This window comes from Thamnophis sirtalis, unplaced genomic scaffold (genome assembly GCF_051295495.1).
Source record: "Thamnophis sirtalis isolate CommonGarterSnake01/CBP01778 unplaced genomic scaffold, rThaSir2_p1.2 scaffold_4, whole genome shotgun sequence".
In the NCBI taxonomy this organism is placed as follows: domain Eukaryota; kingdom Metazoa; phylum Chordata; class Lepidosauria; order Squamata; family Natricidae; genus Thamnophis; species Thamnophis sirtalis.
Genome location: NW_028261384.1, coordinates 35418187 through 35445735, shown reverse-complemented (window position 1 = coordinate 35445735; position 27549 = coordinate 35418187). Strand labels below are relative to the sequence as shown.

Genomic DNA, 27549 nt, shown 5'->3' with positions numbered 1-27549 from the left:
GTTATGACCATAATGTTCCGGCCCACTCCCATGCCCATGGTCCCTCCACCCTCCCCCATGGCCACCGTGTTCCCCAGCAGGCCCTTCAAATCAGACATCCAAGGATGGGATTAGGCCTAGGCCCCCCTGACACTTCTGCAAAGCACTCAGTGCAGGAGATACCCGGCTGTGGTCCCAGCCTTCTCAGACATACCCAACCATACAATCAAACAATCCCCACAAACAATTTAAAACAAATAACAATATAATAAATAAAAATGGGTACATTCACTCAACCACAATCATACCACAACACTCCCCATACAGATTAAAAAATTTAAAAACTGTGCAGCAGTGCCGAATATAGTTTGTTCAGAATTGTCCTGGAATGGGGGAGGGAGTTAATGTCACAGTCCTCTTCCCCGAGGGGCACAGGGTCCAAAAGGATGAGAAAAACAGAATATTAACAGCAACTGGAGGGGGAAGTCCACAGAGACGGGGCTTCTTCTTTTCACATGGGGAGGAATTGTCCAGTCCTTACCAACTCAGTGAAGGTCTTCAAAGCGGTGGACAGCCACAGCCTGCAGTGCTCCTGCCTTTCCTCTCTGGGGAGAGAAAACAAAAGGGCCAAAGATCAAAAGAAGCCCCAGGCCCTTTTGTAAGAGTGGTCATGTGGAAGCTCTAGGAACCCTTCCGGCTGGCCTGCCAAGGGACTTGGCCTTCCAGTGGGATTCCCCTGAGATGCCTCCCCTCTGCAAGTGTTTCACCCTCCAAAGTGATACCTACCCTGAAAGGCAGTCACTGCTTCCCTCCTGCACATCCTCTGGGCTCAGAGCAATCCCCATAGGACGGAATTCTTCCAATGGATCCTGCAATAAGAATGCAAATATTCCGTCTCTTGGCATTTTAACCAATGCACAGTCAGGGCTTCTACCACTATCATGGGGAGGAGCTGGTCTGGCCTTACCGACTCTGTGCAGGTCTTCCAAATTGTAGGTAGCTGCGGTGTCCACTTCAAACAGCTCTATCTCTGGGGAGAGACCAAAGTCATTCTTCTGTTAACAGAGGTAGAGATAGAGGGTAGAGATGCCTGCCCTCTGCCAACCTTTCTTCTAACCCTTCTCATTGTGGATTCAGAATTCCTCAGCTGAGAACACTAATTTCAATGAAATGAGAGCTGGCCTGACATCTTCCTTCCTGGGACTCCGGGCAGTGGCAGGACCACCCATCACAACCTACAAGAAACAATTGTTTATTGTAAATTAAAAGTCCTCTGCATGTTTATCTTCCCCGGGAAGAAGGGCTGCATTATAGAGGGCAAGGAGACAGCAGATCATGGGAAATGTGGCTGATAAGAAGAGATTCAAAATGGCTCCTCTTCAGTATTTCCCAGGATCTTCCCTTCTGAGTCATCAAGATCATCCCATGAATCCAAGGACCCCTTCTTCAGATTTCTGGGCTGGCCAGGTTCCCCCCAAGTGGGAATCCCTCCTTTCCCCCACCCGGTTTTGAAGCATGAACTGGCGTTCTTGCAGAAGTGTCCTTACCCCAGGAGAGAAAGATGTGACACCATCAGACACATGATGTGTCTCCCATTCTCCCCGCTGGTCTTTCAGTTCCTGTGCCATCCTGACCAAAAGAAGAAGGTAACATGTCAAAAAACATCCATCTAACATCTCTTTTCTCAGCCCAACCAATCACCCTGCCCATCGTTTTGCCCTGAAGCCCCTTCTGGACAGAAAGACATTTGGGGAGAGGCTCTTACAGACTCTGCAGTCCATGAATGGTGCCCCACCATGCCCAGGATTTAAGGAAAAGGGGGTGGTACCTGTCAGGAGGCACAGGAAGTTCTTCAACGTTGCTCTTCAAACAACAGAAAAGGTGCGAACACCTTTTCCGGATGTTCTGTGAAAAGAAGAGAAATAGCTGTGAAACAGTCAGAAGAGTTAAGAAGCATGACTTTCTCCCCTGCTGCCAGTTTCTTGACAGTGGAGATGGCCACACTTACTCTGAAGAGCCTTCTGAGAGCCATGACCAACTAGTTGCATGTCCTTTCACTGCACGAAGGGAGAATGGGCAGTTGGGCACTGGCTAGTGGCTTTTCAGGGAAACTGACAATCTGGTTCCCTCGGCAACCAAGTAACCAATGGCCATATTCTATACCCACCCAAGGAGGGCAGCTCACCTGGGTCTAGAGTGGCCAGTGGCTGATTCCCTTTGTGGCCTTTTAGCTTGTGTGTTTCAGGTGGGAAGTTGTTGGTTCATGAACAACAGAGAAGCACCATCATTGTGGCACAAAGTACGGAGGGAATCATGGCATCCTAGGGCAGAAGCAACTTTTAGACCGACTCCCTGCCCAAGGAAGGGCTCCTCCTACCATCTCAGGCAAATGATTGCCCAATCTTTTCCTGAAAATTTCAAGAATGGAGCACAAACAAGTCTTGGAAACAAACTGTTCCACTGCTTAACGGTTCTCACTGTGAGGAAAGTCTTCCTTATTTCCAGGGTTGGATCTCTCTCTGATGCGCTACACACACACCACCACCATCCATCCATCCATCCATCGACATATATATAATGTTGAAAGTCAGCTCCATTTTCAAGTCATTAAATGAAGATTCCGTCCCTACCCGGTTACATATTACTCATTTTTATCAAATTTTTAATTAATTTTAATATTGAATCTTTTGATGTTTTTCCTCTTCCTACAGTTTTATATTGCATTTTTATGAATTCATTATTTTTTATCTATTGCTACATTGGAAATCAAAGGAAACTCCCATCTACATTCTATCAAAGCCCCCCCCCCAAATTAAAAAACCTCTTCCTGGCTACCTTCAATTTCTTCATTTCAGCAGTGTCACTACTAGATGGGAGAGGAGTGTCTTTGGTGCAAGGCAGGAATGGGAAATTTGTGCTAGACGTGAAAACTCAACCTGAGGCTATGCTCCTCTGGAAAGTCCCCATACTGACAAAGGCCAGGAGAATCCCAAGGAGTTGGAGGAGCCTTTGGGCTTCAGCAAAATAATTGGTCAAGTAAACTCTTGAATCTATCAGGGCAAAAGAGATTCAGAATTCCTAAAAGAGGGCCTATAGATTGGGGATGCTGGACCACAACAATCTGTCTGTTTCTGGATACATCTATGGCAGTGACATGCGGTGAGGTTTATGGCTGGTGAGGCAAGCGGGCAAAAGCCGCCCTATGTCGGACACAGAGGCAGGGCTTTCGGACGCCCCAGCATTGTGTCCGCCGTAGGGATGGGATGCCTCTATGTCAGACACAGTGGTGGGCCATTCAGGACGTCCACCTCTGTGGCGGACACAGTGCTGGGGCATCCGAAAGCCCTGCCGCTGTGTCCGACAAAGGGCGGCTTTTGCCCGCTTGCCTCACCAGCCATAAACCTCACTGCACGTCACTGCTCCAGAGGTTCCTTTGTTTTAAAACCATTCAGTCTGTTTGCAGGAGTAACTTTGCTCTTCTCCTGATTGCAAACATTGCAGTTTAAATATTTACTGCATGGATTTAGTTTTACTCCTTCTGACAACTTAACAGTTTGTTGCAGCATCTTGAAATTAATGTCCCCATGTGTCTATGTAGTAAATGTATACATTCGCCATGTGGTTTCACATTATCATAAACTGAGTTAGCTATCTGGGCATCAGACATAACGTATAAACCATTTTTTTAATTGGGCCGTAACCCTATTACCTTTTTCAATTATATCGTTATCTCCCCTAAAAGTTACTACATAGCCAATATTAACTAGAGCCCTTACTGATAATAAATTAAATTTCAGTTTAGGTACATATAACATTGGTAATTTCTCCTTTAGGAATGAATATGCATTACCTTCACCAGCCGCCTTCACCTTCCATCCATTTGCCAAACATACATGTTCCTTGCTCCTAGTCATTTTTACAAACCTTTTTCTATCTCTAGCAATGCACTGTGATGCTCCATTATCAATAACCCATGAATCATGGTCTATTGGTGCATTGCTAGACATAGCCAAAGTAGACATAGCTAAGTTGACATTAGCGTTTTTCTTAGCCTTTCTAGCATTCTGTTGTTTTGCTTTTTTACAGAACCTAGCTATATGTCCCTTAGTTCCACAAGAAAAATATTTTCGAACAGTATAGGCAGTAGAATGTGACTCCTCATGTTGTGGTGGTTTCTCTCTCAGTTGTTCCCTCTCCATCCTTCTTCTTGACTCTTCCAACAATTGTGCAGTTATGTCAGTCACTGTTAGTTCATTTCGGGTTAGGACTTCAAGAGAAGATACAAAAAAATCATAACTCTCACCCAGTGAGGAGAGTATGATATAAACTTGATGTAGCTCAGAGAAAATTAGTTCTTTTTCATGTAGCTCCTGAAAAACTCCTTTCATAAAGATTAAGTGAGCTAACATATCTCCACCTTTCAGAAGACGTGCCCTAAACAGTTTGCGTGTAAGATGTATGTGTGTACCTACAGTGTCACACACATAGATAAATCTTCTTCAAATTCTCCCAACATCTTGCAGTATAATTTTCTCCACAAATGTATACTAATTGTTAGACCAATTATACACAATACACATTGTTCCATCGCTGAAAATCTGCTATTTTCTTGGCATCATCATCATTATCTGGATTCCAAGCAGTTACATCCGGTGGATTCTGTATAGCATCCCATAAACCTTCCCTATGCAGGAGTAGACTGCATTTCATAGACCAGGAAACATAATTTGTTCCATCCTACCTGGTTATCATAGATAGGCTTGTTGATGGGTCGCTCGCCATTTTTAAAGATTGGGTGAAAGGAACGCAGGAGCCATGGATCATGAGAGTAATGATGTTTATTAGTACCAGATGACAAGATGACAAGCGATTCAGAAATCCGTTACAACTGTCCGGTATTTATACCCTCAGGTCACCAACTGTCATTAAAACCTCCAATCACAGGCTGTGCTTCGCCCGACCAATTAGAATGCAGCACAGGCTGTTGCTGGGCTATAACAGCCATCTTCTCCAGGATAGTGCAATCACTAAATAAACAACTGTCTGTATGCGGTATTGCATATCAATACCAACTCTTCTTTAGCTATGTCTGATATACTCTGGGCCCATAACCAGTGTTAGGTAAGCTCCCCATTGGGAGAGCAAGTACGTTCAGCAAAGCGATGTGAGAGTTGTGTTGAAGAACACACAAACCAGCATACAGAGACACTGCAGTTTAAATAGGCTTTTACTTTCGTGGAAATAGAGATATCAGAGTCCATTAAACAGTCCAAGTCATACACAGATAAGACAGTTAGTCATCAATGTCTTTCAGTTAAGGGATAATTCAAATAGCATAGTCCAGTATCATATAATCAGTCCGGTACACAAAGTTTGCCAACAGTTGCAAAACTTACAATAGCTCACAGCACTTCCAGATCAGTCCAGCATCTAACGAACAGAGAGAGAACTAACAGTCATTCTGGCTTCCTCTTATGGTCCATTGAGGAAAATAGCAACCAATCACATTTTACAGTATGCTTTGAAGCAACAGGTACAACATTGTTACATGATTTATATATTGCCAACCCAACCATTAGAAATATTCCCAACAATAATAATATATACATATGTATTGTTATGATAAGTAATAATTGGATATGAATATTTGAATAGCACCCTGAAAGGAAGATTAGAAATCTTTTTGGTCATATATAAAAGCTAATAAAAAAGAAGTAAGTTAAGTTTAGTTAATTATTAGGGAGGGAAATGTTACGATACAGGATACAGTCAAATAAAGAAGGGATAATGATAACAACATGTATGTATGTATGTATGTATGTATGTATGTATGTATGTATGTATGTATGTGTACAATGTAAGGAAACTGTAAATTGTAAATAATGATTTAGAAAGGAGGATTAGAAATTTTTGTTACTAAATATTATGGATGTTCAGCTAGAATAGGCCATAAGGATTCAGTGTTATTGGAGGATCTTAGAAGTAGCAAATGAAATGCCAGTATGTGGTTATGTTTTAAATCTTGATATATTTTATGATGAAGGACGTTTAAACAATTGCAGTCAAATGAAAATGGAGGTGTGATGATGGTAATATGTATAAATATCTAAGTTAAATACTTGAGTTAATATGAATTATGCTTGATGACTGTGGAAGAGATGCACGAATGGTTTTTGTAACCAACTGATACACTTTCTACAGTATGTAAAGAAGGAGGATGTTTTGAAAATAAAAAATAAAAAAAATATTTTAAAAAATATTAAATTAAGTGCATATTCTGGCTAAGATTCTACTTTCCCTTTAACTTTATATTTCAATTTGGAAAGGCTTTTAGCTCACAGCTTCACTATTTGTGCCTTTTGCATGCATTTTTCTAAGTGCTTTTTAATTGAATTGCAGGCCAAATGCTCTTCAGTTTAGCCTCAGGAATTCCATTGCAGGCTTCAGAGCACTTTAAAGAGGCGATCGGACCCTATTTATTATGTTAAGTCTTTCTATACTTTGGGAGGTACTACAACTTGAGTTATATATAGGCATGAGGGATAATATGATAGGGGATAAGTCCTTGCCAGCATCTCAGGTCTTCTGCACTCCTAAAAAGTCCTAGTGGACTGGTTTATATATAGTTCATCTATACTTATTATAGATATATTATAGTTAGTTTATGGCTGGTTCTTCCAGTTCTTGGCCTAGGAGACTCAATAGTTACAAGTGTGTTGACAGAAAGTATAGTGTCGAGACTGCAATCTTTGGGTCACTTTGTAAAAAAAAAATTTGGTTACAAAATTTCTGTATTGTATATTTCACCATGTTATCTTGAATTGCAAAGATCCTAAAAAGTCACACTTATCGGCTACATTACTGTAGTTGTAAAAGTATTAGATTAGGACTGGAGAACAGTTTTGGGTAGTTACCATCTATCATCCTAGTATATTTTAAAGAATGGAAAAATTGAGAGTCAGGAAAAAAACAGGGTATACTAAGTTTTGCTCCTGGAGTAGTGGGGATTATAAATATATATACAAATAATAAATACATGTTTCAGGAAATAGGCCAAATCTGAGCAAGAACATGTATTACTAAAATGTTGTTGTGCTCTCCAATTCTGAGAGAACATTGTAATAACATAACCTGATTTTGTATATTTACAATATACAGTATGAGACCACATAAGCTATAGAAAGTTTGTTCCATCCATAATTATCAGAAATCTTTTTGAAATACACCAGAATTTAAGGAACCAGATAGCTCTAAAACATATGAAGAATGGTTGCAGGAATTGGGTATGTCTACTTTAATGAAAAGAAGGACTAGGAGATATGATAGCAGTGTTCCAATATCTCAGGGGCTGCCACAAAGAAGAGGTAGTCAACTTATTCTTCAAAGCACTTGAGAACAAGAAGCAATGGGTGGAAACTAATAAAGGAGAGGAGAAATTTCCTGACAGTTAGAACAATTAATCAGTGGAATAACTTGTCTCCAGAAGTTGTGAATGCTCCAGCATGGAAGTTTTAAAGAAGATGTTGGATAACCATTTATCAAGTGATATAAGGTTTCCTGCTTAAACAGGAGGTTGGATTAGAAGACCTCCAAGGTCCCTTCCAACTCTTTTATTCTAGTCTAAAATATATGAGCAAGCAGTGGTCAGCAGCAGCCAAAAAAGCCAATGCAATCCTAGGTTACATTAGCAGAGGAATATAATTAAGATCACATGTAATATTACTACTGCTTTCTAAACACATGAAGTATTACTTACTGCTTAGAATACTTAGAATACTGCATCCAGTTTTGGTCACTATTTTATAAAAAGATATTCAGACTCTGGAAGAAATGCAGAGAAGAGCAACAAAGATGTTTAGAGGGCTGGGAGCTAGCACATAAGAAGAACTGTTGCAGAAATTATGTCTAATCTAATGGAAGGAAGGACTAGGGGGTGACATGATAACAATATTCTAATACTTGAGGACTTACACAAAGAAGAGAGGGTCAACCTATTTTCCAAAACATCAGAAGCAAGACAAGAAATAATTAATGGAAACTAAGCAAGAAGAGAAGCAACCTAGAAATATGGAGAAATTAACCATTGGAACTGCTTGCCTCCAAAAGTTGTGGGTGCTCAAAGCAGGAACAAGGGTTGAATTAGAAGACCTCCAAAGTCCCTTTCAACTCTGTTATTCTATTCATTTATTTAATATAAAGAATACTGGACAGTCTACCAAACTTAGTGAATATACTATATTTTGAATTGCTCTAAGAGAGAGACTAATGCTGGAACTGGAGAAGGAAAGAAAAGAAAAGGATAGCAAGATGGTAGTTACAGTAGAGATGAATGCATCATTGGGAGACTTCAAAGGACAGATTTGGGACACACAAAGGCCATGGTGAATACCTGTGTGGTCACAAAAAGTCAAAAATGACTTGATGGCAGATAATCAATAGTGCTGTTGACATTAGTCAGGAAATGTAGTGTTATGCAGTTAGCTACAGAAATTAAGTGATAGATTCAAATTTCTTTCAGATCAATGTTTAGTTTTTCTGCTGATTTCAAAGGAATTGGAGGAGCTTTAAGAGTCGGTCAATTAAAATCAGATGGAAGAAAACAATTTGTATTCCAAACTAACTCACATGTCATTTAGAGGAGATCAACTCTACTCTCCTGGAAATAGATAGAAATAAAGTATTTCTACCCAAAACTTCAAGAGGTGAATGAAGTCTTAGGGAGATCCTTGGTAGGAAAAGACTAATACAAAACTGCTAAGCATTTTTCAGGATCAAAGAAAAACTATTTCATATCAAAGCATAGGATAATTCCTGTTCTGCTTATTAATAAGTACGCTTCCTGGAAAACAGAATAAAATGCCCAATCTTTTTCTGGCTTCCCTTTACTCCAGAGACCAAACAGACGTTGCCTTTGTTATTGAGAAAACGTAACAGTCGCAACAGTTTTCATTATTTAAAGAAATACAAAAAGAAAAAAATAAATTCAGATTTCAACAAAGATTATTAATGCAAGTGACATTTCTTCGGACTATTAAATTTGGAGGTATACATCCCCCCAAAGTCTTCCAAATTACTGATATTTAGAGTATTTTCCTCCCAGTTCCATCCATTTCTTTGCGCTGACCTAATGTATTTTTTGAAGTAAGCACTTCAAAATGACCTTCAAGATCTTGGTTCTGGTCCCAAATTCATGGGAAACCTTTGTTTTAAAGATATTGTGATGACTCAGGGCATGCCACAGAGGCAACACAGCCAGCTGGCAGTTCATTGCTTCAAATTTACCCAAATGCTCCCACATTCCTGGCAAGTCCCAGAACAAAGTAATCTTACACACACACACACACACACACACACACACACACACACACACACACACCAGAGGTGGTATTCAGCAGATTCTGATCAATTCTGGAGAACCAATTGAGTAGATCAGAGAACCGGTAAATACCACCTCTGACTGCCCTTGACCTCATCTATTCTCTGCCTCTTGAATCCCAGCTGATTGGGAGGAAATGGGGATTTTGCAGTAATCTCCTAGAGTGGGAGGGGGATAGAGATTTTACAGTATCCTTCTCCTGCTACACCCACCAAGACATGCCAACATCCACAGAACCTGTAATAAAAAAAATTGAATCCCACCACTGACACACACATCTCCAGCAGCCTCTGGCTGCAAGTAGTTCAGCCCACTGCTGTGAGCATAATGGCTGCAAAGCAAGAAATCCTGCAGGACAGGTCAATGAGTCCAAGAAGCAAGAGTGTCAGAGTATGTTCATAGACTGGAATAGGCAACAAGGTCAGCCAATGAATAGAAATGGCAACTGGGTCAGCCAATGGAGACTATTTGGAAACTGTAACAGTATTTGCTGTATGAACAACAAGGAGACAGCATGGAGCCTGGATGTGGCTTAGTATTAAAGCTGAAAACTAGTCTGCTGTCTGAAGGGGAGCGCCCCAATGTGCAAAGAACTCAGCCATGTGAAGGAAGGAGGCACCAATAAAGCAGCCCCTGCTGTCAAGTGCAAAGATGAGCACCCCAACAAGCAATGAATGCCAGCCACCAACCACCCATCCACGTTCAAACCAGCCTGCCTCCTCTCTCCCCGCAAGGGCTCTCTGGAGGGGGAGGGAAGGTCTCTCCCAAGACCGGCTTCTTTCTTTCCCTCCTGCAGCATCAGTCCTTAGTGGGAGGGCATGGACCATTTAGCAGTGGTGGGGAAAGTGAGGCTTCTTTATCAGCCTCCAAGCTAGCAAAACAAATTTTCACCGGTTTGGTGGGCATGACTAAGGGGGGGGGGGGTATGTGACTAAGTGTAGATGTGCGTGAGTGACGTCAGGTTGGCCACACCCTCTCAGTCACATGCCCTCCCACCTACCACACCCACTGAACCAGTAGTAAAAAAAAATTGAAACCCACCCGTGGTAGGGAACTAGAATTAGAATTTTCTAATGCAAGAGTGGGGAATTATGTCCCTTTTTATGGATTTCAATTCTCAGAATTCCTGAGCCAGCCATTGAAGGGACATAGTCCCCACCCCTGTTCTAATATAACAGCAGCTCACTCAGTGTTGTCATTGCAATTTGAGCACAGAGAACCTTGATCACAATATAGTGACTAAGAATGCTGCAATGGCCACAACTTCACAGGTTGTCATCAGTTCTCACATGCCCCTCATAAGTGACATTATAGCTTTGAGCAATCACTTACTGAATAGAACTATCTGTATTTTTGTACACACATTCTTATTTACAATATAATGATTATAATATAATATTATTAATAACAAATATATTTATAATAGTTTACTTCTTCTTTTAAAGTAAATTAATCAAAATGCTGATAGCAGTTTAATTTTATAATTACATTTTATATTTTATTATGTATGTACATGTGTTTTGTTTTTTAATTTAACATTAACTAATAGCATGGGTGCATACATATGAAATAAATTATTCTATACTAGCCAGAATGCCATTGATTCTAAATGTTAAAAAGCAATAGTAATAACATTTAGACAAATATTTTTGGAAATGTTTTCATTCCTTGTATTTCAGCTCCTGTACAGTTTGAGCTATACCTGTGGGCAGCAAGAAGCCTAAAGGTTCTGGCTTTACAATGCTCAGGCCCTTAGCCATTGACCATTCACATCGTCCTAAGGATAGTGATGGGGAATGGAGTGTTTTGGGTAAGTTTTTTTCTTTCTTCCTTCCAGTCAGCTGTTGCTTTTGAATGGGAACAGATATACTTGGTAATTTTTTCTTTATATTTGCTGCTGTTTTCCTTCTGATTTCTTTCTGATTTTTAATTGCCTGGAATGAAAAAAATTGAACAAACACTCACCATGATTCCTAGAAAATGTATCCAAGGATTTGCCATAATCCATTTGCACATTATCCTAGAACATGCATCCTAATCTTGCTATTTCAGACTTCTTTTCCTTCATTCTCTCCTCTCCACCAATTTATATTCTGCCCTTTGTAACCCACAGAAACTTCATTTGTTTCTCCTAGAATGCACCTATTTAATACATTCCTCCTCACCACTTGTCTAACTAATCATCATTTTATATGCTTTTTCTTTTTGGTTGTTGTCTATCATTTGTCTATCATAACAGCATTCTGTGTGCCTTTGGCATTTAGTCATGCCTGCCCCATGACCACGGAGACATCTTCCGACAGTGCTGGTTCTTCAGCTTTGAAACAGAGCTGAGCCCCCTAGAGTCAGGAATGACTAGCATATATGTGTGAGGGGAACCTCTACCTTTTCCTTTTATCATTTAAAAAGAAATCTAACTCTCCAATGACAGCAACACAGATTGCCTGATTGTGCAACTTTTTACCTCATAATAACAGTTAGCATCTTTTAAAAATTCAACAGCTACACAACAAGGCTCAATATTGTTTGATACTTTTCAGGAGTTCAAATAAAAAGCTACTTTTTAAACAAAATATGTATAACACAGCGGTTTTAATGAACCACTGTGTTAGTTCCAGACCAAAACAAATTCCAGCTATGTCCTGAAGAAATACGCTCAGAATATATCGTACAACCTATCATGAAATATAAAAGTAATTGTTTCAAGGAAAAAATATTGTAGTCTATGAAATTCTCAATCACCCAGATCATGGTTGTCCCAAAGGTGTTTTTTCAGAAGAAGATTCTTGGATAAGAAGTGAAAGGTTTCAAGGGAACTCCCCCCCTGAGAAAGTCCCATTGCCTTTTGGAAAAAACAGTTTTGGGACATAAGATTGAAGATATCTCTAAGTTCAAAATCATATTTTACATGTTTATCAATCAAGTGACAGCAAAAGAAAAAGTTAGCTAAGCATTTTTTATATTTATTTAATCTATTCAGAAAGCAAAACTAAAATATTTTGGTAGGCCACTAAAAATTATTAGTGAAAAATCACTTGCCTCTTTCAGCAACAGTTTGCTTAATGTTTCTTCTACACGATCTATAATTGCACAAGGTGCACCCCTATTGTATCTATGCCTCTGAAAATAAAATAATTAAAACATTTTGGAAGAACAATTAAATATTTCTGCAGTCAAAAAAGTATTTTTTTAACTAAATAGGAAGTCACAGCAAAATAATAATGTCAATAATAAAGATTTGAAACATAAATAAAAAAATCCAAATCCAATCCAAACATATGGCTGACTATGCAATGAATCATAACAATAAGGAGACTTCTTATAGAAATAGTTTAAAAGACAAGAGAAAATAAACCTTATGCATTTAGAGTGAATGAGTGTGTGTGAGTGATTACATTAGATTAGAACTGTAGGGGAAAATATTTCCAGAGGTGGTTTCCTACCGGTTCAGACCGGTTTGGCTGAGTAGGTAGTAATTCGGCTGGCCATGCTCCTGAACCAATTATATCGGTGGTGCCGTAGGGGCTGCCATCTTGTTTTTTGCTTCTGTATATGCGCAGAAGCAATTTTTTTTACTACTGTGCATGAACACATAGTGTGCATCAAGCACACGAAAAACACATCCCTGAGTGAATTGGCAGTAACAGAAGCTGGAACTTACCCCTGCATACTTTCTATGATGCAATTTACGCAAAGCAAAAAAGGTGACATTTTCAAAATCAGTTCATTAGCAATAACTACTTTTGAAATTTAGGAAACTCTAGAACTAGATTTTTAATATGTCTTTAGATATTTGCTTTCTTGATTGTTTCCATGGAGGTTAAACTCCAGCAAATAACAATCTTTGCCGAGGCTTTTAAAATTCCAACAACTAATATTTTCTTTTAAAAATGCTCAAAAACTATGGACAAATGCAGAAGTATCACACTGATTTATTTTGCATCTTGGAGCGAAGGGAAGGACGCGACAAGCGGGTATGCAAAACAGCAACCTTTATTGTGAACAGAGTAACTACGATTCAACGTGGCGTGGTTCGCGCCAAACATTTATACCCCCGGGTTTGAACGAGGAGCCAATGGGGCGTCGAGTAGTTCGACCTATCAGGGCGAGGATTGAACCGGCTCCGCCCGGGAACCAATCAGAAAAGGAGTTCTTATTCCCGCGCTTGTATTTCCCGCGCTAGTATTCAACACCCCTCCCCCCCTAGTCAAAGAGTTCCTTAGGAAGGGCAAACATAGTCTTGCAAGTATGTGGGACGGTGACGTTCTCGTCCCGACCTTCGTGGCTCCCCGGCGGTTGTCGTCGGGGGGGAAACCGCCGGCGGAGGTGTGTCCGTGGTGGGGCGGTGAATCTGCGACGCGGTCCCCAGAGGTGGCGCTGGCCCCGGGCCCGGTGCCCGATGTCCGTTTGCCCGGGGTGGCGTCTCCGTGGCAACAGGAGCGTCCGACAGTGGCCCCGTGCAGTCTGGTTGGGGTGTAGGTTCAGAGTCTCGATAAGGGCTTCGAGGAAAAGAGTAGCCGGGTGAGGCGCGTCTGTCCGAAAAGTTCGTATCGGCTTGTCCCCTGTTCCCCGGGGGGAGGCGGTCCGTTGGGGGGAAGGTCCTCGAGGGTGGCTCATGCTGAGAGCGGTTGTCTGAGAGGTTCGGGCCGTCTGTTTCCGCGGGGAGGCGTCGCCTTAACTGGTCCACGTGGCGCCTCCATTGTGTTCCGTCGGCCAAGCCGACCCTGAAGGAACAGGGGCCCGTCAGGGCTGTGATGGTTGCGGGCACCCACCGTGGATCCCCAGAAAAGGAGCGGGCCCATACAGGATCCCCTAACTTAAATGCGTGGGAAGGAAGGGCCCCCAGGTTGCTCGGCAGATCCCCTGCGTAAAGTGGATGGAGCCTGTCTAGGGGGGTTTGCAATCTCCTACCCATCAAGAGCTCCGCGGGACTTTTATTAGTCGTTGGGCAGGGTATGGAGTGCTGGCTCAAGAGGTACGCCGCCACTCTTTCTTGCCAGTCGCCCTGGTCCATGCGGCCCAAGGCTTCTTTGGCTGAGCGAACTGCGCGCTCCGCCCGGCCGTTGCTAGCTGGGTGATACGGGGCTGTGGCTGCGTGTCTGATTCCTTGTTCGGCCAGGAATTCTTGGAACGTGGTGGAGGTAAACTGGGGCCCGTTGTCGGAGACTATCACATCCGGTAACCCATGTGTGGCGAACATCTTACGAAGGGCCCTCACTGTACTCTCTGCTGTGGTGGAGGTCATGATTACCAGCTCCACCCACTTGGAGTAGGCATCGACTACTATCATGAAGTTTCGGCCGTGGAAGGGGCCGGCAAAGTCAATGTGTAAACGGGACCATGGGCCTCTAGGGATTTCCCACTCACGAGGGGCGGCTGTGGGGGGATTCGGCCTAGAGTTTTGGCAGATCCTGCATCGGCCTACGTAGTCTGCAATTTCCGAATCTAGCAAGGGCCACCACACATAGCTACGGGCTAAGGCTTTCATTCGCGCTATGCCTGGGTGGTTTTTGTGGAGTGCGGGCAGGATTCGTGCCCGCAGGGCTGTGGGGATTACTACCCTATCCCCCCAGACAAGACAACCCCCGTGAAGGGCGAGTTCGGCTTGTCGTGTTTTAAATGGTCGGAATTCTTCCGCTACCTTTTCCGCGGGCCAACCCCTCAAAACCCATGAAGCTACTTGGGATAGGACGGGGTCAGCCTTTGTGCAGGCTGCGACGTCCGCGGCAGAGACGGGGAGGTCGGATTCAGCGATGGACAGAATAGAGAGCGCGGGCACGTGGGCTGTGTCTGTCTCTGGCAGAGGGCAACGGCTCAGGGCGTCTGCGTGCCCTAGCTGCTTGCCCGGACGGTATAACAGTGTATACGAATACGCCGTTAGGAACTCCGTCCAGCGTGTCATGCGGGGAGACAAAATGGGGGGGGTTGGCTTGTCGCCTGCCAGTAGCCCCAGGAGGGGCTTGTGATCCGTGACAAGGGTGAAATTCCTACCATAGAGGTAGTCATGGAACCGCTTAATGCCGGACACTGCAGCCAGGGCTTCCTTATCGATTTGGCTGTAGTTCCGCTCCGTGGAGGAGAGTGTCCGGGAATAGAAAGCTATGGGGGCCTCTGAGCCGTTCGGGAGGGCATGGCTCAGGACCGCCCCTATGCCATAGGGAGAGGCGTCGCAAGTCAGAACTAGGGGCATCCTATCGCTATATTGAATTAGGACTGCCGACGAGGTCAAAATGTCTTTTATAGCCGCGAACGCGTGCGCTTCACGGCTACCCCATTGCCAGGCCGCTGACCGGTCAAGCAATCGGTGTAGCGGCTCAGCTAGTGACGCCTTGTGGGGGATAAAAGGGGCGTAGAAGTTTAAAAGCCCCAGGAACGCCTGCAATTCCGCCCTAGAGGTGGGTGCGGGTGCGTTTTTGATGGCGGCGACTTTGGAAGGAGTGGGGTGGATGCCTTGGGCATCAATGAGGAACCCCAAGAATTCTACCTTGGGAACAGCAATTTCGCATTTGCTGCGCTTTAGTTTCAGTCCTGCCTCCCTAAAACGTGTGAGAACCTCCCGCAGTATTTTCAGGAGTTCCGAGTGGCTGGGGGCTGCGACCAGGACGTCGTCGAAGTAGGGAACGACGCCTGGGAGCCCGTGGAGCAACCGCTCCATGAGGCTCTGGAAAATCCCCGGGGCAACCGAAACGCCGAATTGGAGGCGGCGGCAACGGAAGGCCCCACGGTGGGTGACGATGGTCTGGGCTGTAGCCGCATCGTCGTCTACGGGAAGCTGCTGGTAGGCCTGTGCCATATCTAGCTTGGCGAAAATGCGGCCCTGCCCTAAGGAGTGGAGTAGGTGTTGCACTACGGGAACCGGATATGGATTTGCCTGCAGGGCCAAATTGATGGTCGACTTATAGTCGGCACATATTCTCACCGATCCGTCGGGTTTGACCGGGAGGACTATGGGGGTTTCCCAACGGGCGTGATCTACGGGCTCGATTACCCCCTGCTCTATAAGCTTATCAAGTTCAGCGTCTACCTTAGCTCTCAATGCGAAGGGGACCCTGCGTGCTTTCAGCCTAATGGGAGCGACCTGGGGATCGAGGCAGAGGGAAATGGGGGTGCCCTTATAACAGCCTAATTTCCCATCGAACACATCTGCGAACTCATCTAGAACGCTATCTACGGTGAGGGGGACTACCCTGTGCACCCCCTCTATGGTGAGGCCCAAGGCGGAAAACCAATCCAACCCAAGGAGAGCGGGCAGATCGTTCCTGACGATTAGAACTGGGAGTTTCCCCTTAAAATCCCCGTATTCCACCTGGATGTGGAATATTCCTGCCGTGGGAATCCCATTTCCCTGGTAGTCTAGGAGGGAGACCCCGACGGGGCGCAATTTGCTCTGGGGAACCCCGGGACAAAGGCGGGAAAACAAGGCCCAAGATAGGAGAGAACGGGAAGACCCGGAGTCCACCTCCATTCGACAAAGCTGACCTTCGAGTCGGACGGCGGTGCTGATTTTGCGATCGCCGGCGGGAACGTGGGACGCCTGGTAGACCACGCAGTCGGCGCTGGAGGGCTGGTAGGTTGAGTGGCAGTCCTCAGCTCGCCTCGCAGGACGTGACTGTTGGCGGCGTTGCGGTGCCTGGCGCTGATCGCTGGGCTGCATAAACGATGGGGCTGGCACGAGAGCCCGGCAGACCCTGGCGAGGTGTCCTTCTCCTCGGCAGCGGCGGCAGACGGCGGAACGGAACGGGCAGGATGCGCGGCTGTGGCGGCCGCCGCATCCGCGGCAAGGTGCGTTTGAGGCTGGCTGAGCGGGCGTCGGTGGTTGCTGGTGTGGCCTCCGCTTCGGCTGCGTCCTCATTTGTCCGACGGTTTCCTCCTCCTCGTCTTCAGCAGGAGAGAGGTCGTCGACGAGGTTCGTCTGGGTGGAAGGCTCCGCGGCGGTTTGCGCGGGGGGGTTCAGCTGGAGGCGTTCGATGTCGGCCGTGGATTGTTCGGAGAGCTCCGCGGCTCGCGCGGTCTCCACGGCTTTTGTGATTCCGGAGCATGCGGCTGCGCAAATGCACGTCGCGGACCCCGCATACAAACTGCTCCACGAGGTTCTCCTCCAGGTCTGCAAAATCGCACTGGGCGGCCACTGTGCGCAAAGCCTCTAGGAACTGGCTGATGGATTCGTTGGGCTTCTGCACTCGGCGGCGGAAAGTGAAGCGGCGTGCGATCAGAGAGGGTGAGGGAGCGTAGTGGTTCCTCAGCCTGGACATCAGCTCGTCCCACCCAAGTTTGTAGGCTGGCCTCGGGGCGGCCAGGGCTCTCGCAGAGGCGAACATGGAAGGCTCACAGCAGGACAAGAAGAAGCTGCATTTCTCCTCGTCAGTCTGTGCCTGGTTTCTCGACGCGATTAAGTAGCACTCGAAACGCTCCATGAAGCCGTCCCATGATTCTCCGGCGGCTCCGAATGGCGCGAAAGGAGGAAGCGATGATGCCATCGTGGTGTAGAGCCAGAGAGAGGGAGGAAGAGGGCGGAGAAAATTTTGCGTTCGCTGCCGGAGTTCTCAGCCTGAGGGTAGCGTTCGCGCTGGTTCAGACGCGGTGGCAGCTGGCTTGTTCTTCTCCGTGGTCGCGGGAATCGGAATCCCATCCTCGTCGCCAGTTTTGCATCTTGGAGCGAAGGGAAGGACGCGACAAGCGGGTATGCAAAACAGCAACCTTTATTGTGAACAGAGTAACTACGATTCAACGTGGCGTGGTTCGCGCCAAACATTTATACCCCCGGGTTTGAACGAGGAGCCAATGGGGCGTCGAGTAGCTCGACCTATCAGGGCGAGGATTGAACCGGCTCCGCCCGGGAACCAATCAGAAAAGGAGTTCTTATTCCCGCGCTTGTATTTCCCGCGCTAGTATTCAACAATTTATACTAACCGTAAAGGAACAAGCCTTCATAGGCCAAGGTTCCTTGGGTAGAAATAGCTTTGAATCCCACTTCAGTTCTTTAGGCTTGTGGGTGATGAATTTTTCTTTTGAGCTGGACTTTTTTTTTTCATCTTTCAGAGCAGGCAGTCCATAAACTGAAGCAAATTCACAAATAAACAATAGTTTGTGCTTAATAACCATACCACACTATTATTAACAATAGAAGGACTTAATCCTGCAATCCAAAGCAGACTTGAAAATACAATGCAAATTTTCTGCACTTATTTTAATAATAAGCAGAGTGTGTGTTATTCTTATTACTTTAGAAAAAGGCAGGAGCGTTTTTAAAATACAATGTGAAGTATTCAAGTCAAGTAAGGTATCCATGGACCCCAGTAATTTTCTGGTAATCAGGTGGTAGTGGATTTTCCTTTTTTGATTTTTTTTTAAACTACTCAATCTACTCTATCCATAACCAATTAAGAAATAACTATTTTAAAGCATGTCTAGACTATTTACAAAAAAGAGCTTTGGAAGTTGTTTTAACATCAAATTTTAAAATGAAAATAGTGTAATAAAAACTATGTGGATGCAAATTTTACCTGCAAACTTTCACTGAAGTATCCCGAAAATGGCCCCAGGAAAAAAAAACTTGTTCAGCAATGGGATTACCTCCCACTCTCCCAAAAAACTCTCATCTAGCTTCTCCCTCAGGTATCATTGGGCACTTTGCAAAGTATGCAGATAGTAGATTAAATCTTATAATAACAGTAACTGCCTATTAAAAACATTAAGTACAGTATTCCTAATAAATACTGAATAATGAATACTCTCCCAACTCAATAACTATTTGATTTTGGTCAGCAACACACATTATTAAAAAGAGAAACAGACAGAATTAGAGACATGCAAGGGACTAATTTTGCAAGTTCAGTAGAACTGAGGAAAGTAAAAGGAATTCTATAGGTGAGATTAAAGACCTACTCAGTCCAAGATCCTATTTCCCACAATAAATGGCTTCTTCCTTATACAGGTAGTTACAAAAGTTCATTTAGTGACCATTCAAAGTTACAACAGCACTGAAAAAGTTACTCATGACAATTTTTCACAATTATGTCCTTTGAAGTTTCCCCGTGACCATGTGATCAAAATTCATATGTTTGGCAACTGTTTCATATTTATGACTGTTGCTATGTCCCAAGATCATGTGATCACCTTTTGCAGCCTTCTGACAAGTAGGGAAGTCAGATCCACTTAACAGTCAGATCCACGTAACTTAGCAACTGCAGTGATTCACTTAACAACTGTGATAAGAAAGGCAAGAAAGGACCCAACTGTGGGTCAAACCTCACTTAACAAATGTACTTCACATTAAACAATTTTGGGCTAAATTTTGATTGTCAGTCAAGGACTACTGATATTATTTATTAATAATTGACATTACCTAGAGCGAAATATACTTGACGGAAATCAACCTCAAACAGGCAAATAGGCAAACAGATATGGGCATCATACAAAAAGTTATATATGTGCTATATATGTATCCTCATGGGAATATTTCTATTTGAGTACAAATTATAAATTTAGATTTAGACACACACACGTCTGCACCACTGTGATATGATTCTGGCATTGTGCGTGGGGGGACGGGGACTAAATGAAGCGTCTGAATTGTTTCTGGGTAGAAAATTAGGCCAAAGCTTGCCCTGCCTGTGGCTTTGCTCTCCCTCAACTCAAGAACCAATTATAAAAAACCTCAGGTTCTGCAATTTATTAACAAGGAGCAACTGTCCAGAATCCAATTGGGTGACCATACAATCTCTCCTTTATCTGGGAAGATTGCAGTAGTCAGAGAGCAAACAAGCTGATACTCAACCCAGACAAGACCGAGTGGCTGTTGTGTTTCCCTCCCAAAAATTTGACCACCATACCATCGCTCAGGCTGGGGGGACAAAATTTAAACCCCTCAGAAAGGGCCCGCAACTTGGGAGTCCTCCTGGATTCACAGCTAACTTTTGACCACCATCTCTCAGCTGTGACCAGGGGGGCATTTGCCCAGGTTCGCCTGGTGCGCCAGTTGCGGCCCTACCTGAATCGGGAGGCCCTCACAACAGTCACTCGAGCCCTTGTGATCTCTAGGCTGGAATACTGTAATGTGCTCTACATGGGGCTGCCCTTGAAGAGCATCCGAAGACTACAGCTAGTCCAGAATGCGGCCGCGCGAGTGATCGTGGGCGCACCACGGTTCGCCCACATAACACCGATCCTCCGTGAGCTGCACTGGCTACCTGTTGGTCTCTGGGTGCACTTCAAGGTCCTACTCACCACCTATAAAGCGCTCCATGGTAGTGGATCTGGCTATTTGAGAGACCGCCTTCTGCCAATTACCTCCCTGCGTCCCATCAGATCGCATAGAGTTGGCCTCCTCCGTATTCCATCCGCCAGTCAGTGCCGACTGGCGACTACTCGGAGGAGAGCCTTCTCTGTTGCGGCTCCGACACTATGGAACAATCTCCCCGTGGAGATTCGTACCCTCACCACCGTCCAGGCCTTCCGCACAGCCCTCAAGAACTGGCTAACCCGTCAGGCCTGGGGATAATCTTATTTCGCCCCTCCCGAATGCTGAGTGAATGTTGAGTTTTATTGTCTAATTTACTTTGTGCACATTTCTTTTTTCGTATTGTCCTACACTCCCCTTCCTTTTTGATTGTAAGCCGCCCTGAGTCCCCTCAGGGAAAAGGGCGGCCTATAAATAAATAAAACAACAACAACAACAATTTACTGTTTGGATTCAGGTCTCCACTGCAGTGCTACCTTGGTCTTCAGGGATGCCTAATTCAATATGAATCCTCACTGGAAACCATGATTTAAATTCAAAGCAGGGGCATGGTCAGGAAATGCCTACCTATTTCAATGCCTTGTATCTTCAAACTGACAAGAAATAATTGATGGAAACTAAAGAAGGAGATAAGCAACCTAGAACTAAGGAGAAAATTCCTAATGGTGAATCAACAATAGAACAGCTTGCCTTCAGAAGTTATGGGTGCTCCATCACTTCAAGATTTTAAAGAAGAGATTGAACAGTCACTTGTCTGAAATGGTACAGGATCTGCTGTTTGAGTATGGAGTTGGAGTAAAAGACATCCAAGGTCCCTTCCAACTCCTATTATTCTGTATTTTATATTTTTCATAGCTTCTTAGTGGAGCACATACACTTTTGTAAAGTAAAACGTACCCAAAATTGCAGATGAATTTGTTATCTGTTAGCATTTTACCTTCTTTACTGAGTACTTAATACAATGATTCAATATTTTCCCAATTATTTTCAGTTATCTGAAGATGTTTGGGTTTTTTTTTTAATAGGGGCTACCATTAGACTATATTTTCCATCTTCGATAGAAAGCTGTGGGCTTAAATTTATCTTACATTATAAGAATGAAAGCAGGAAAATTAATTCCTTCATTTCGAACCCATTGACCAACACAATTGTTCCACATTACTGTAGCCCTGCCCAAACTGTGTAGTGGTGTTACTATTAACTGTGAGAATCTATGTTCAATCTTGTGTGAAATTATGGAAGAACTGCAGCAGATATTCCACTTTCCACCAAAGGTAATTTCATGGATCATTTAACACTGCTATTTTTGTATCTGTGAGGTATGGAGAACACAATATATAGCTTAGCGTATTTGTCATGTCCTAAACATTAAAAATGGGGCTACTTATTGAATTTTATACTTATTAATATATAAAGATTAGTTGAACTTTAAACATCTCCAAGAATTAATGTTGGCACAAGAATCCTATACATAGAGTGCCAAATGGGACTGAAAACAAATATTTTATTAACAATCACTAACAGCTAATCTTTCTTGTACTTGTTCTAAAAAGTAAACAAATAGCTACATGGGCTCAACCCATGTATACACTGTATGTTTTCACTCCAGAAAATTAATGGTCATAGATCAAATTTCAAGCACCTCTTTGACTTCTTGAAGTATCTTCATCTCAATATCTATTAATATGCAAAGATTATGCCTAAACTGTAATGTTTATATGATCCATTCAAAGTTTCATACTTACCTTAACACATCAGCAAAGACTTACTTTTGCTTAAGCATTGTGATTTGAACTTTAGATTTAAAGGATCCCTGGCATAACTTGTCACAAAATCTGGTCTTCTTTGTTCATACTGCAAAGGGAGGGGGGAAACAAAGGAGAAAAATATGGTTTTGATGGCAAGCAACTCTAAAGACACGTTTCATGAATTGTCTCCAATTAGGCATTCATAATGGATCTTTTGAATAATTACTCTAAAATAAGCAAATTAATATTAAACAATTCAGAAACAAAACTCAATCTTACTTTGGATACATTATGTGCAGATCTAACTCTCTGGAGAAGCTTCTAATGCTAGGAAAGGTGGAAGGGTAAGGGAAGAAGTGGATTGTCTGCAGAGATTCCCAGTCAACCAGGTCATAGTTGTCTCAAAGATGCTCTTTCAAAATGCAACTGGATGGTTTTTCCTTCAGGAAGAAGAAAAAGAAAATTCTCTTCTCATCCAAGAAACTTCATCAGTTATGATGGTGGTGGTGGGAATAGACTGACAGTTGAGACTGTGGTGTGGGATAATTTCTGACCTATTCTTTTGAAAATAGAAATGCCCTTCACAACAGAGAAGTTGGGGGGGGGGCATAAATGCAACCTATCTCCAGTAGACAATATTACCCTTTTATATTTTGGTTTGTCAAGCATGTATGATAAAACAAGTATAAGTATGAATATAACATATGAGCCTATAAGTATAAGTAGGTAAAAGTATATGCATAAGAAATGAACAGTAGGACATGGATGGTAGGCACGCTGGTGTGCTTATGCAGGTCCCCTTACAGACCTCTTAGGAATGGGGTGAGGTCCACAGTAGACAGTTTAAGGTTAAAGTTATGGGAGTTTGAGGATGTAACAACAGAGTTGGGTAATGCTTTCCAGGCATTGACCACTCTGTTGCTGAAGTCATATTTTCTGCAATTAAGTTTGGAGCTTGCAGCAGTTCCAAGAAAATTCCACAAATTGCGCTCTGATTCATGTGACCCTTAGGGCAAAGATAAAGTTCCCAAGTGGCCTCGAGAGCTCTAAGGGAGAATGCTAACAACCAGATCACTGTAAAGAAATACAATCCTTTCATTCCCCTCCCATATTATCTGGTTAGAATGTATCTTTCCAACTTCCACCATTCAATCCTAACTGTCAATATCTATCCTTCCATTCCCACTCCCCCAATTGCCATCACAACTGATGGAGCGTCTTGGATGAGAAGCAAAATGTTTTGTTGTTCTTCCTTAAGGAAAAAAAAAGTCCAGTTTTTGAAAAAGCACCTTTGAAAAGAAGAGGACAACTAGCAGCAAGATGAATAAACTCAATTACAATGGCAATAGATGTACTGTGGGAGATCTGAAATATGAGGTTGGGAACACAGTTATCATGGGCAAAATTTATTTACATGGTGACTAAGAGTTGGCAATAACTTGATGGCATGTAATTAATCAATCTATCCAGGAATTGAAATGAATTTCTTTTGGGCTACTAGAAAACATTGTATTTGTTTTTTCTCTTAAGGTAAAGGGATCTGCTATCACTCTTTCAAAAACTAAGAGAGATCAGAATGAAGCTATCTTTCAGTTTTCATATTTTGCAGTTCAGGAAATGTAGTAATAATAAAATGCATATTTGGGGTTAGAATGCAAAAGAAAATGAACATTTAATGAGGTATAATGTACTATAAATATGTGTATTGGGCTTTTCTTAACCATAGTCTGATCAATGAACATATGCAAAAAAGAAAGAACAGAAAAAGACTAACATTTTTTGCTATCAATTATTGCTACATTTTCAGTGATAAACCATATGTTCATTTCTTTAGAGGCTCTAAAGATCATAAAGCAGTCTGTTAATAATATACGGTCCTTTTAAGTCAGAAATAAGTTTTCCAATTAGTCTGGTATTTTGATAATTGGCCACACATAAATGCTTGCAGTAGGTTTCATACCACCTCCTTCCCTATATTCTGTATTCTATTTCAAAGTAGAAGTTTAATTCAAAAACACACTGCTGGAAGACTTATGGTGCCATAATATTGATCTTGTAATGCTCTAAAATCGTCTTAGAGCATATCTTACCTTTTAAAGATCTCAATTACACAAACCAGTTATTTGAAGATGTTTGAGCAAGTTTTATACATAAGGTCTCATAAACACATTAATGGTAATAAAACTATTTCTCCTTTTCACTCAAATCTGGACAACAGATCAATGATTTGACCATTAATGAACTGGATTGGAGATAAGCTGTTAAAAAAGTTCTCAGTCCCAGTAAGATGGATATACAGTATAAACTCTAGTAGGGTTTTTCAAGGTGATGTTATACAACTTATTCTGGATATAACTATTTTGTTCCTTAAAATTAAGTTCACAATACGTGAGGGAATAATTGGATGTCCTGAGGGGATAAGGAGAAGAGATGCTACCTAGGAAACAGTCAGATGAGGGAAGAGTCCCCTTCCAATGGCTTATAGATCAAAGAAAGAAACTTAGGAAAGACCCACCCTAAACAGCCAAGCAGTTAGAAGTGGTGGCAGGAAGTTTATACCTTGAAACTTGCAAGATTCTGTTAATGTAGCCTTACAATAAAGTAGAATTAGTGCATCTGGTCATGTTTCCTATCTGATTATGAGAGCTGACGTCAATCTTGTAAGTCTAGAAGCCAATAAGGAAACCGACAAAACATCCTTAATCACAATTATAAGTTTCTATTTGGTGCATTCCAGGAAGGTACCATGTTTTCTCAAAATTCTATCTTTTGTAACAATCGTGCAGGCAATACAAATGAACTACAAAGAGACCTCCATGTGAAAAATATTATGGAATAAAAAAATGAAATAATTTCCATATGTGAATCATTTCAAAAACAGCTCTTGCATGAAAACATTACATTAGAAAAGGTTATTGTCTCAGCTGTGTTCTCAAAGTTTCACAGCAATGAAAGTAATATTGCTAATTTAACAATATTACAGAGGGGCTAATTTACAAGTAATTCATGCTGTGAACGGGTGGAGAAAACCAATGGAACATAAGTGGAAGAAATAAATTTTAAGTTGAACTAGTCTAAAAGTACTTGAGTCTAATAAGAAAACTCAAAAATTTTCCAGCCACTAACTCAGCAAGGGGACTGAAGATAAATATTCCAATAGTTCAATAATTTTCTGAGAATCTCCATGGCTTCAAAGAAATTTTTCAAAGGCTATTATTAGCCACATAAACTAACCCTCCCAAAGGGCAGTTAAATATGATCCACACCACAATCTTCATATAGCCAAGGCTTTTGCTGCAAGTGTACTACTGTGCAGAAAATGCACTTTTTTATTTGTTGGAGAACACTTACAGAGTGTTCAAAATAGCAGTTCAGACAAAGTCCTGTCTCCCTTTTATGTGTGTTGTGTCTGCCACTCATGTTCAAAAGTGAGTAAGGCTTTGACTGAGTGGTCATAGTTCCCGTCTTGTTGTTTTTGAGCCTCTCAAAGGATACCCGATCATTGTTACTGTTTAGTAGCTCATACAAATTAGGATTGATATCACCTGTATAAAGTAGCATAAGTCCCATATAGGACAATTATACAGATTATTGTTTCAACCTCAGATGAACTTTTACCTGTCTGAAGTCATATGGTTTGGGATCTTGGTATATGTTGCTAGTACATTTTCCCATCTTCATAAACATTAACTTGGATTCAAAGGAGCCTGTATAAGGAAACCTGGTAACAATCTTTGTTTGCTTGTCCTCTTCTTTTGTTTTTCCCAGATTGTCCTCTGGGACAATCAATCCTGATCTTATTCTATGTAAATCTTCAAAAAATGTCTTCTTTTTTTCCTTTTTTTTCAGCTCTTGGAACTTTCCAACTGGTTTACGTGAAGATAAATATACTTTATAGCTAAAATCTGGTGGCTGGCACATCCACCCTTGTCTTTCTGGAGGGGCTTTGCACTGCGATATACGGATTTGATTTCGTTCTAATGCTAACTTGAGGTTTGTAGAAAATTTTTCTTTTGAGTCAAAAGAACATAATGATGACTTCTTGATAAGGGCACTGGGAAACATAGTGTACTTCTCCCTTAAGTCTGAAAAAAGTTTTTAAAAATAAAATTTATTATTATTGGTTATTAATTTGGTATTCCACAGCAGTGAATAAATATATTATTCTAATACCAACATCTAAAATTACAACAATTCCCTTTCATGTACACTCATAACATTTTCACCAGTGCATATTATTACATTTACATAAGAATGTCCTTCAATAAAACTCTCTCAGAACTAATAATTAGAAGGCATAGAAAACACTCGAGTTGCAGAACATCTCAAGCTTAAACAACATGGCACTCGCTGTGAGAATTAGAGAAACAAAAAATTTACAAGCAAAATAGCATGAACCTCTTTTAACAAAGTTGTGAAAACTTATAAAAGAACATAATGAACAGAAACATTGTACTTCAACAAGGGGTGTTGGTTTTTTGTGCAGCGACTCAAAGAAATCAAGCAAACTCAGTGCTATGAAAATAGCTTTTGGGGGGAAGAATGGCAGAGAATCACCGGTAACAGATAAATATATGAAATCACCAGTTAGCTTGCAAGTTAGACAGCCTGCGTTCCAACAAAACTATAGAGTATAGACCGTAATGACAAATCACATGATTTCCATTGAAACAAGCAAATGCATACATTAAAAAGTAACCAGAGTAAAATGTAGAATGAATTAAACATGTTAAATAGTTTTACTCACCTTCACCTTTCTCAAAACGCTCATGCTGTATTAGACTTGGCTTCAAAATGTTAGAGCAAACCAAGCAAAGAGAAAAACTCACAGTCGTGTTTGTTCTGGAAGATGTTTATGCCTGTTTGTGGCAAAAAGAAGCCTGAGTGCATAATTGTATTCAAGTCATCTGGGTTGCTAAGAAACAACAATTTTGCCTTAGGACTCCATTTACAATTTACATTTAAACACCACTGGAAATAGTGTCTCTGTCGGTGGAATAAGGTTGATGTGAAACCTGGCAACAAGGGAGACCAATTCAAGGACTTTATTTGAACTACTAGGAATCAAAAAGGAGAAACAAAAAAAACTATTGAAGAATATATTTTTGCAGGAATCCTTTATTATTTTCAAAATGAGATTCCAAATAAATATTATATTTACTAATATATCACTCCCATCAGCGCCACTACACTGTAGTATAAATTCA

General features: G+C 42.2%; 1 protein-coding gene across 1 annotated transcript; it reads right to left on the bottom strand.

The window, feature by feature from the left end:
• Window positions 1-761: 761 nt before the first annotated feature.
• Window positions 762-27200, bottom strand: CUNH7orf78 (chromosome unknown C7orf78 homolog). The gene is made up of 8 exons (XM_087714367.1): window positions 27090-27200; window positions 25961-26427; window positions 22364-22448; window positions 18266-18411; window positions 12395-12475; window positions 1808-1884; window positions 1527-1608; window positions 762-848 (listed from the first exon to the last, which is right to left on the bottom strand). The coding sequence occupies exons 2-8, from the start codon at window positions 26405-26407 to the stop codon at window positions 762-764; spliced, it is 1005 nt and encodes a 334-aa protein (XP_087570493.1). The 5' UTR covers window positions 26408-26427; window positions 27090-27200.
• Window positions 27201-27549: the final 349 nt, after the last annotated feature.

Coding starts and splice junctions, on each gene's coding strand:
- CUNH7orf78 (XM_087714367.1), bottom strand. CDS start 26,407: ATGTTTCCCAGTGCCCTTATCAAGAAGTCATCATTATGTTCTTTTGAC. Junction 18,412..22,363: donor ATCACAATGCTTAAGCAAAA/GTAAGTCTTTGC, acceptor AATTTGCTTCAG/TTTATGGACTGCCTGCTCTG. Junction 1,885..12,394: donor GCAAACTGTTGCTGAAAGAG/GCAAGTGATTTT, acceptor TTCTTTTCACAG/AACATCCGGAAAAGGTGTTC.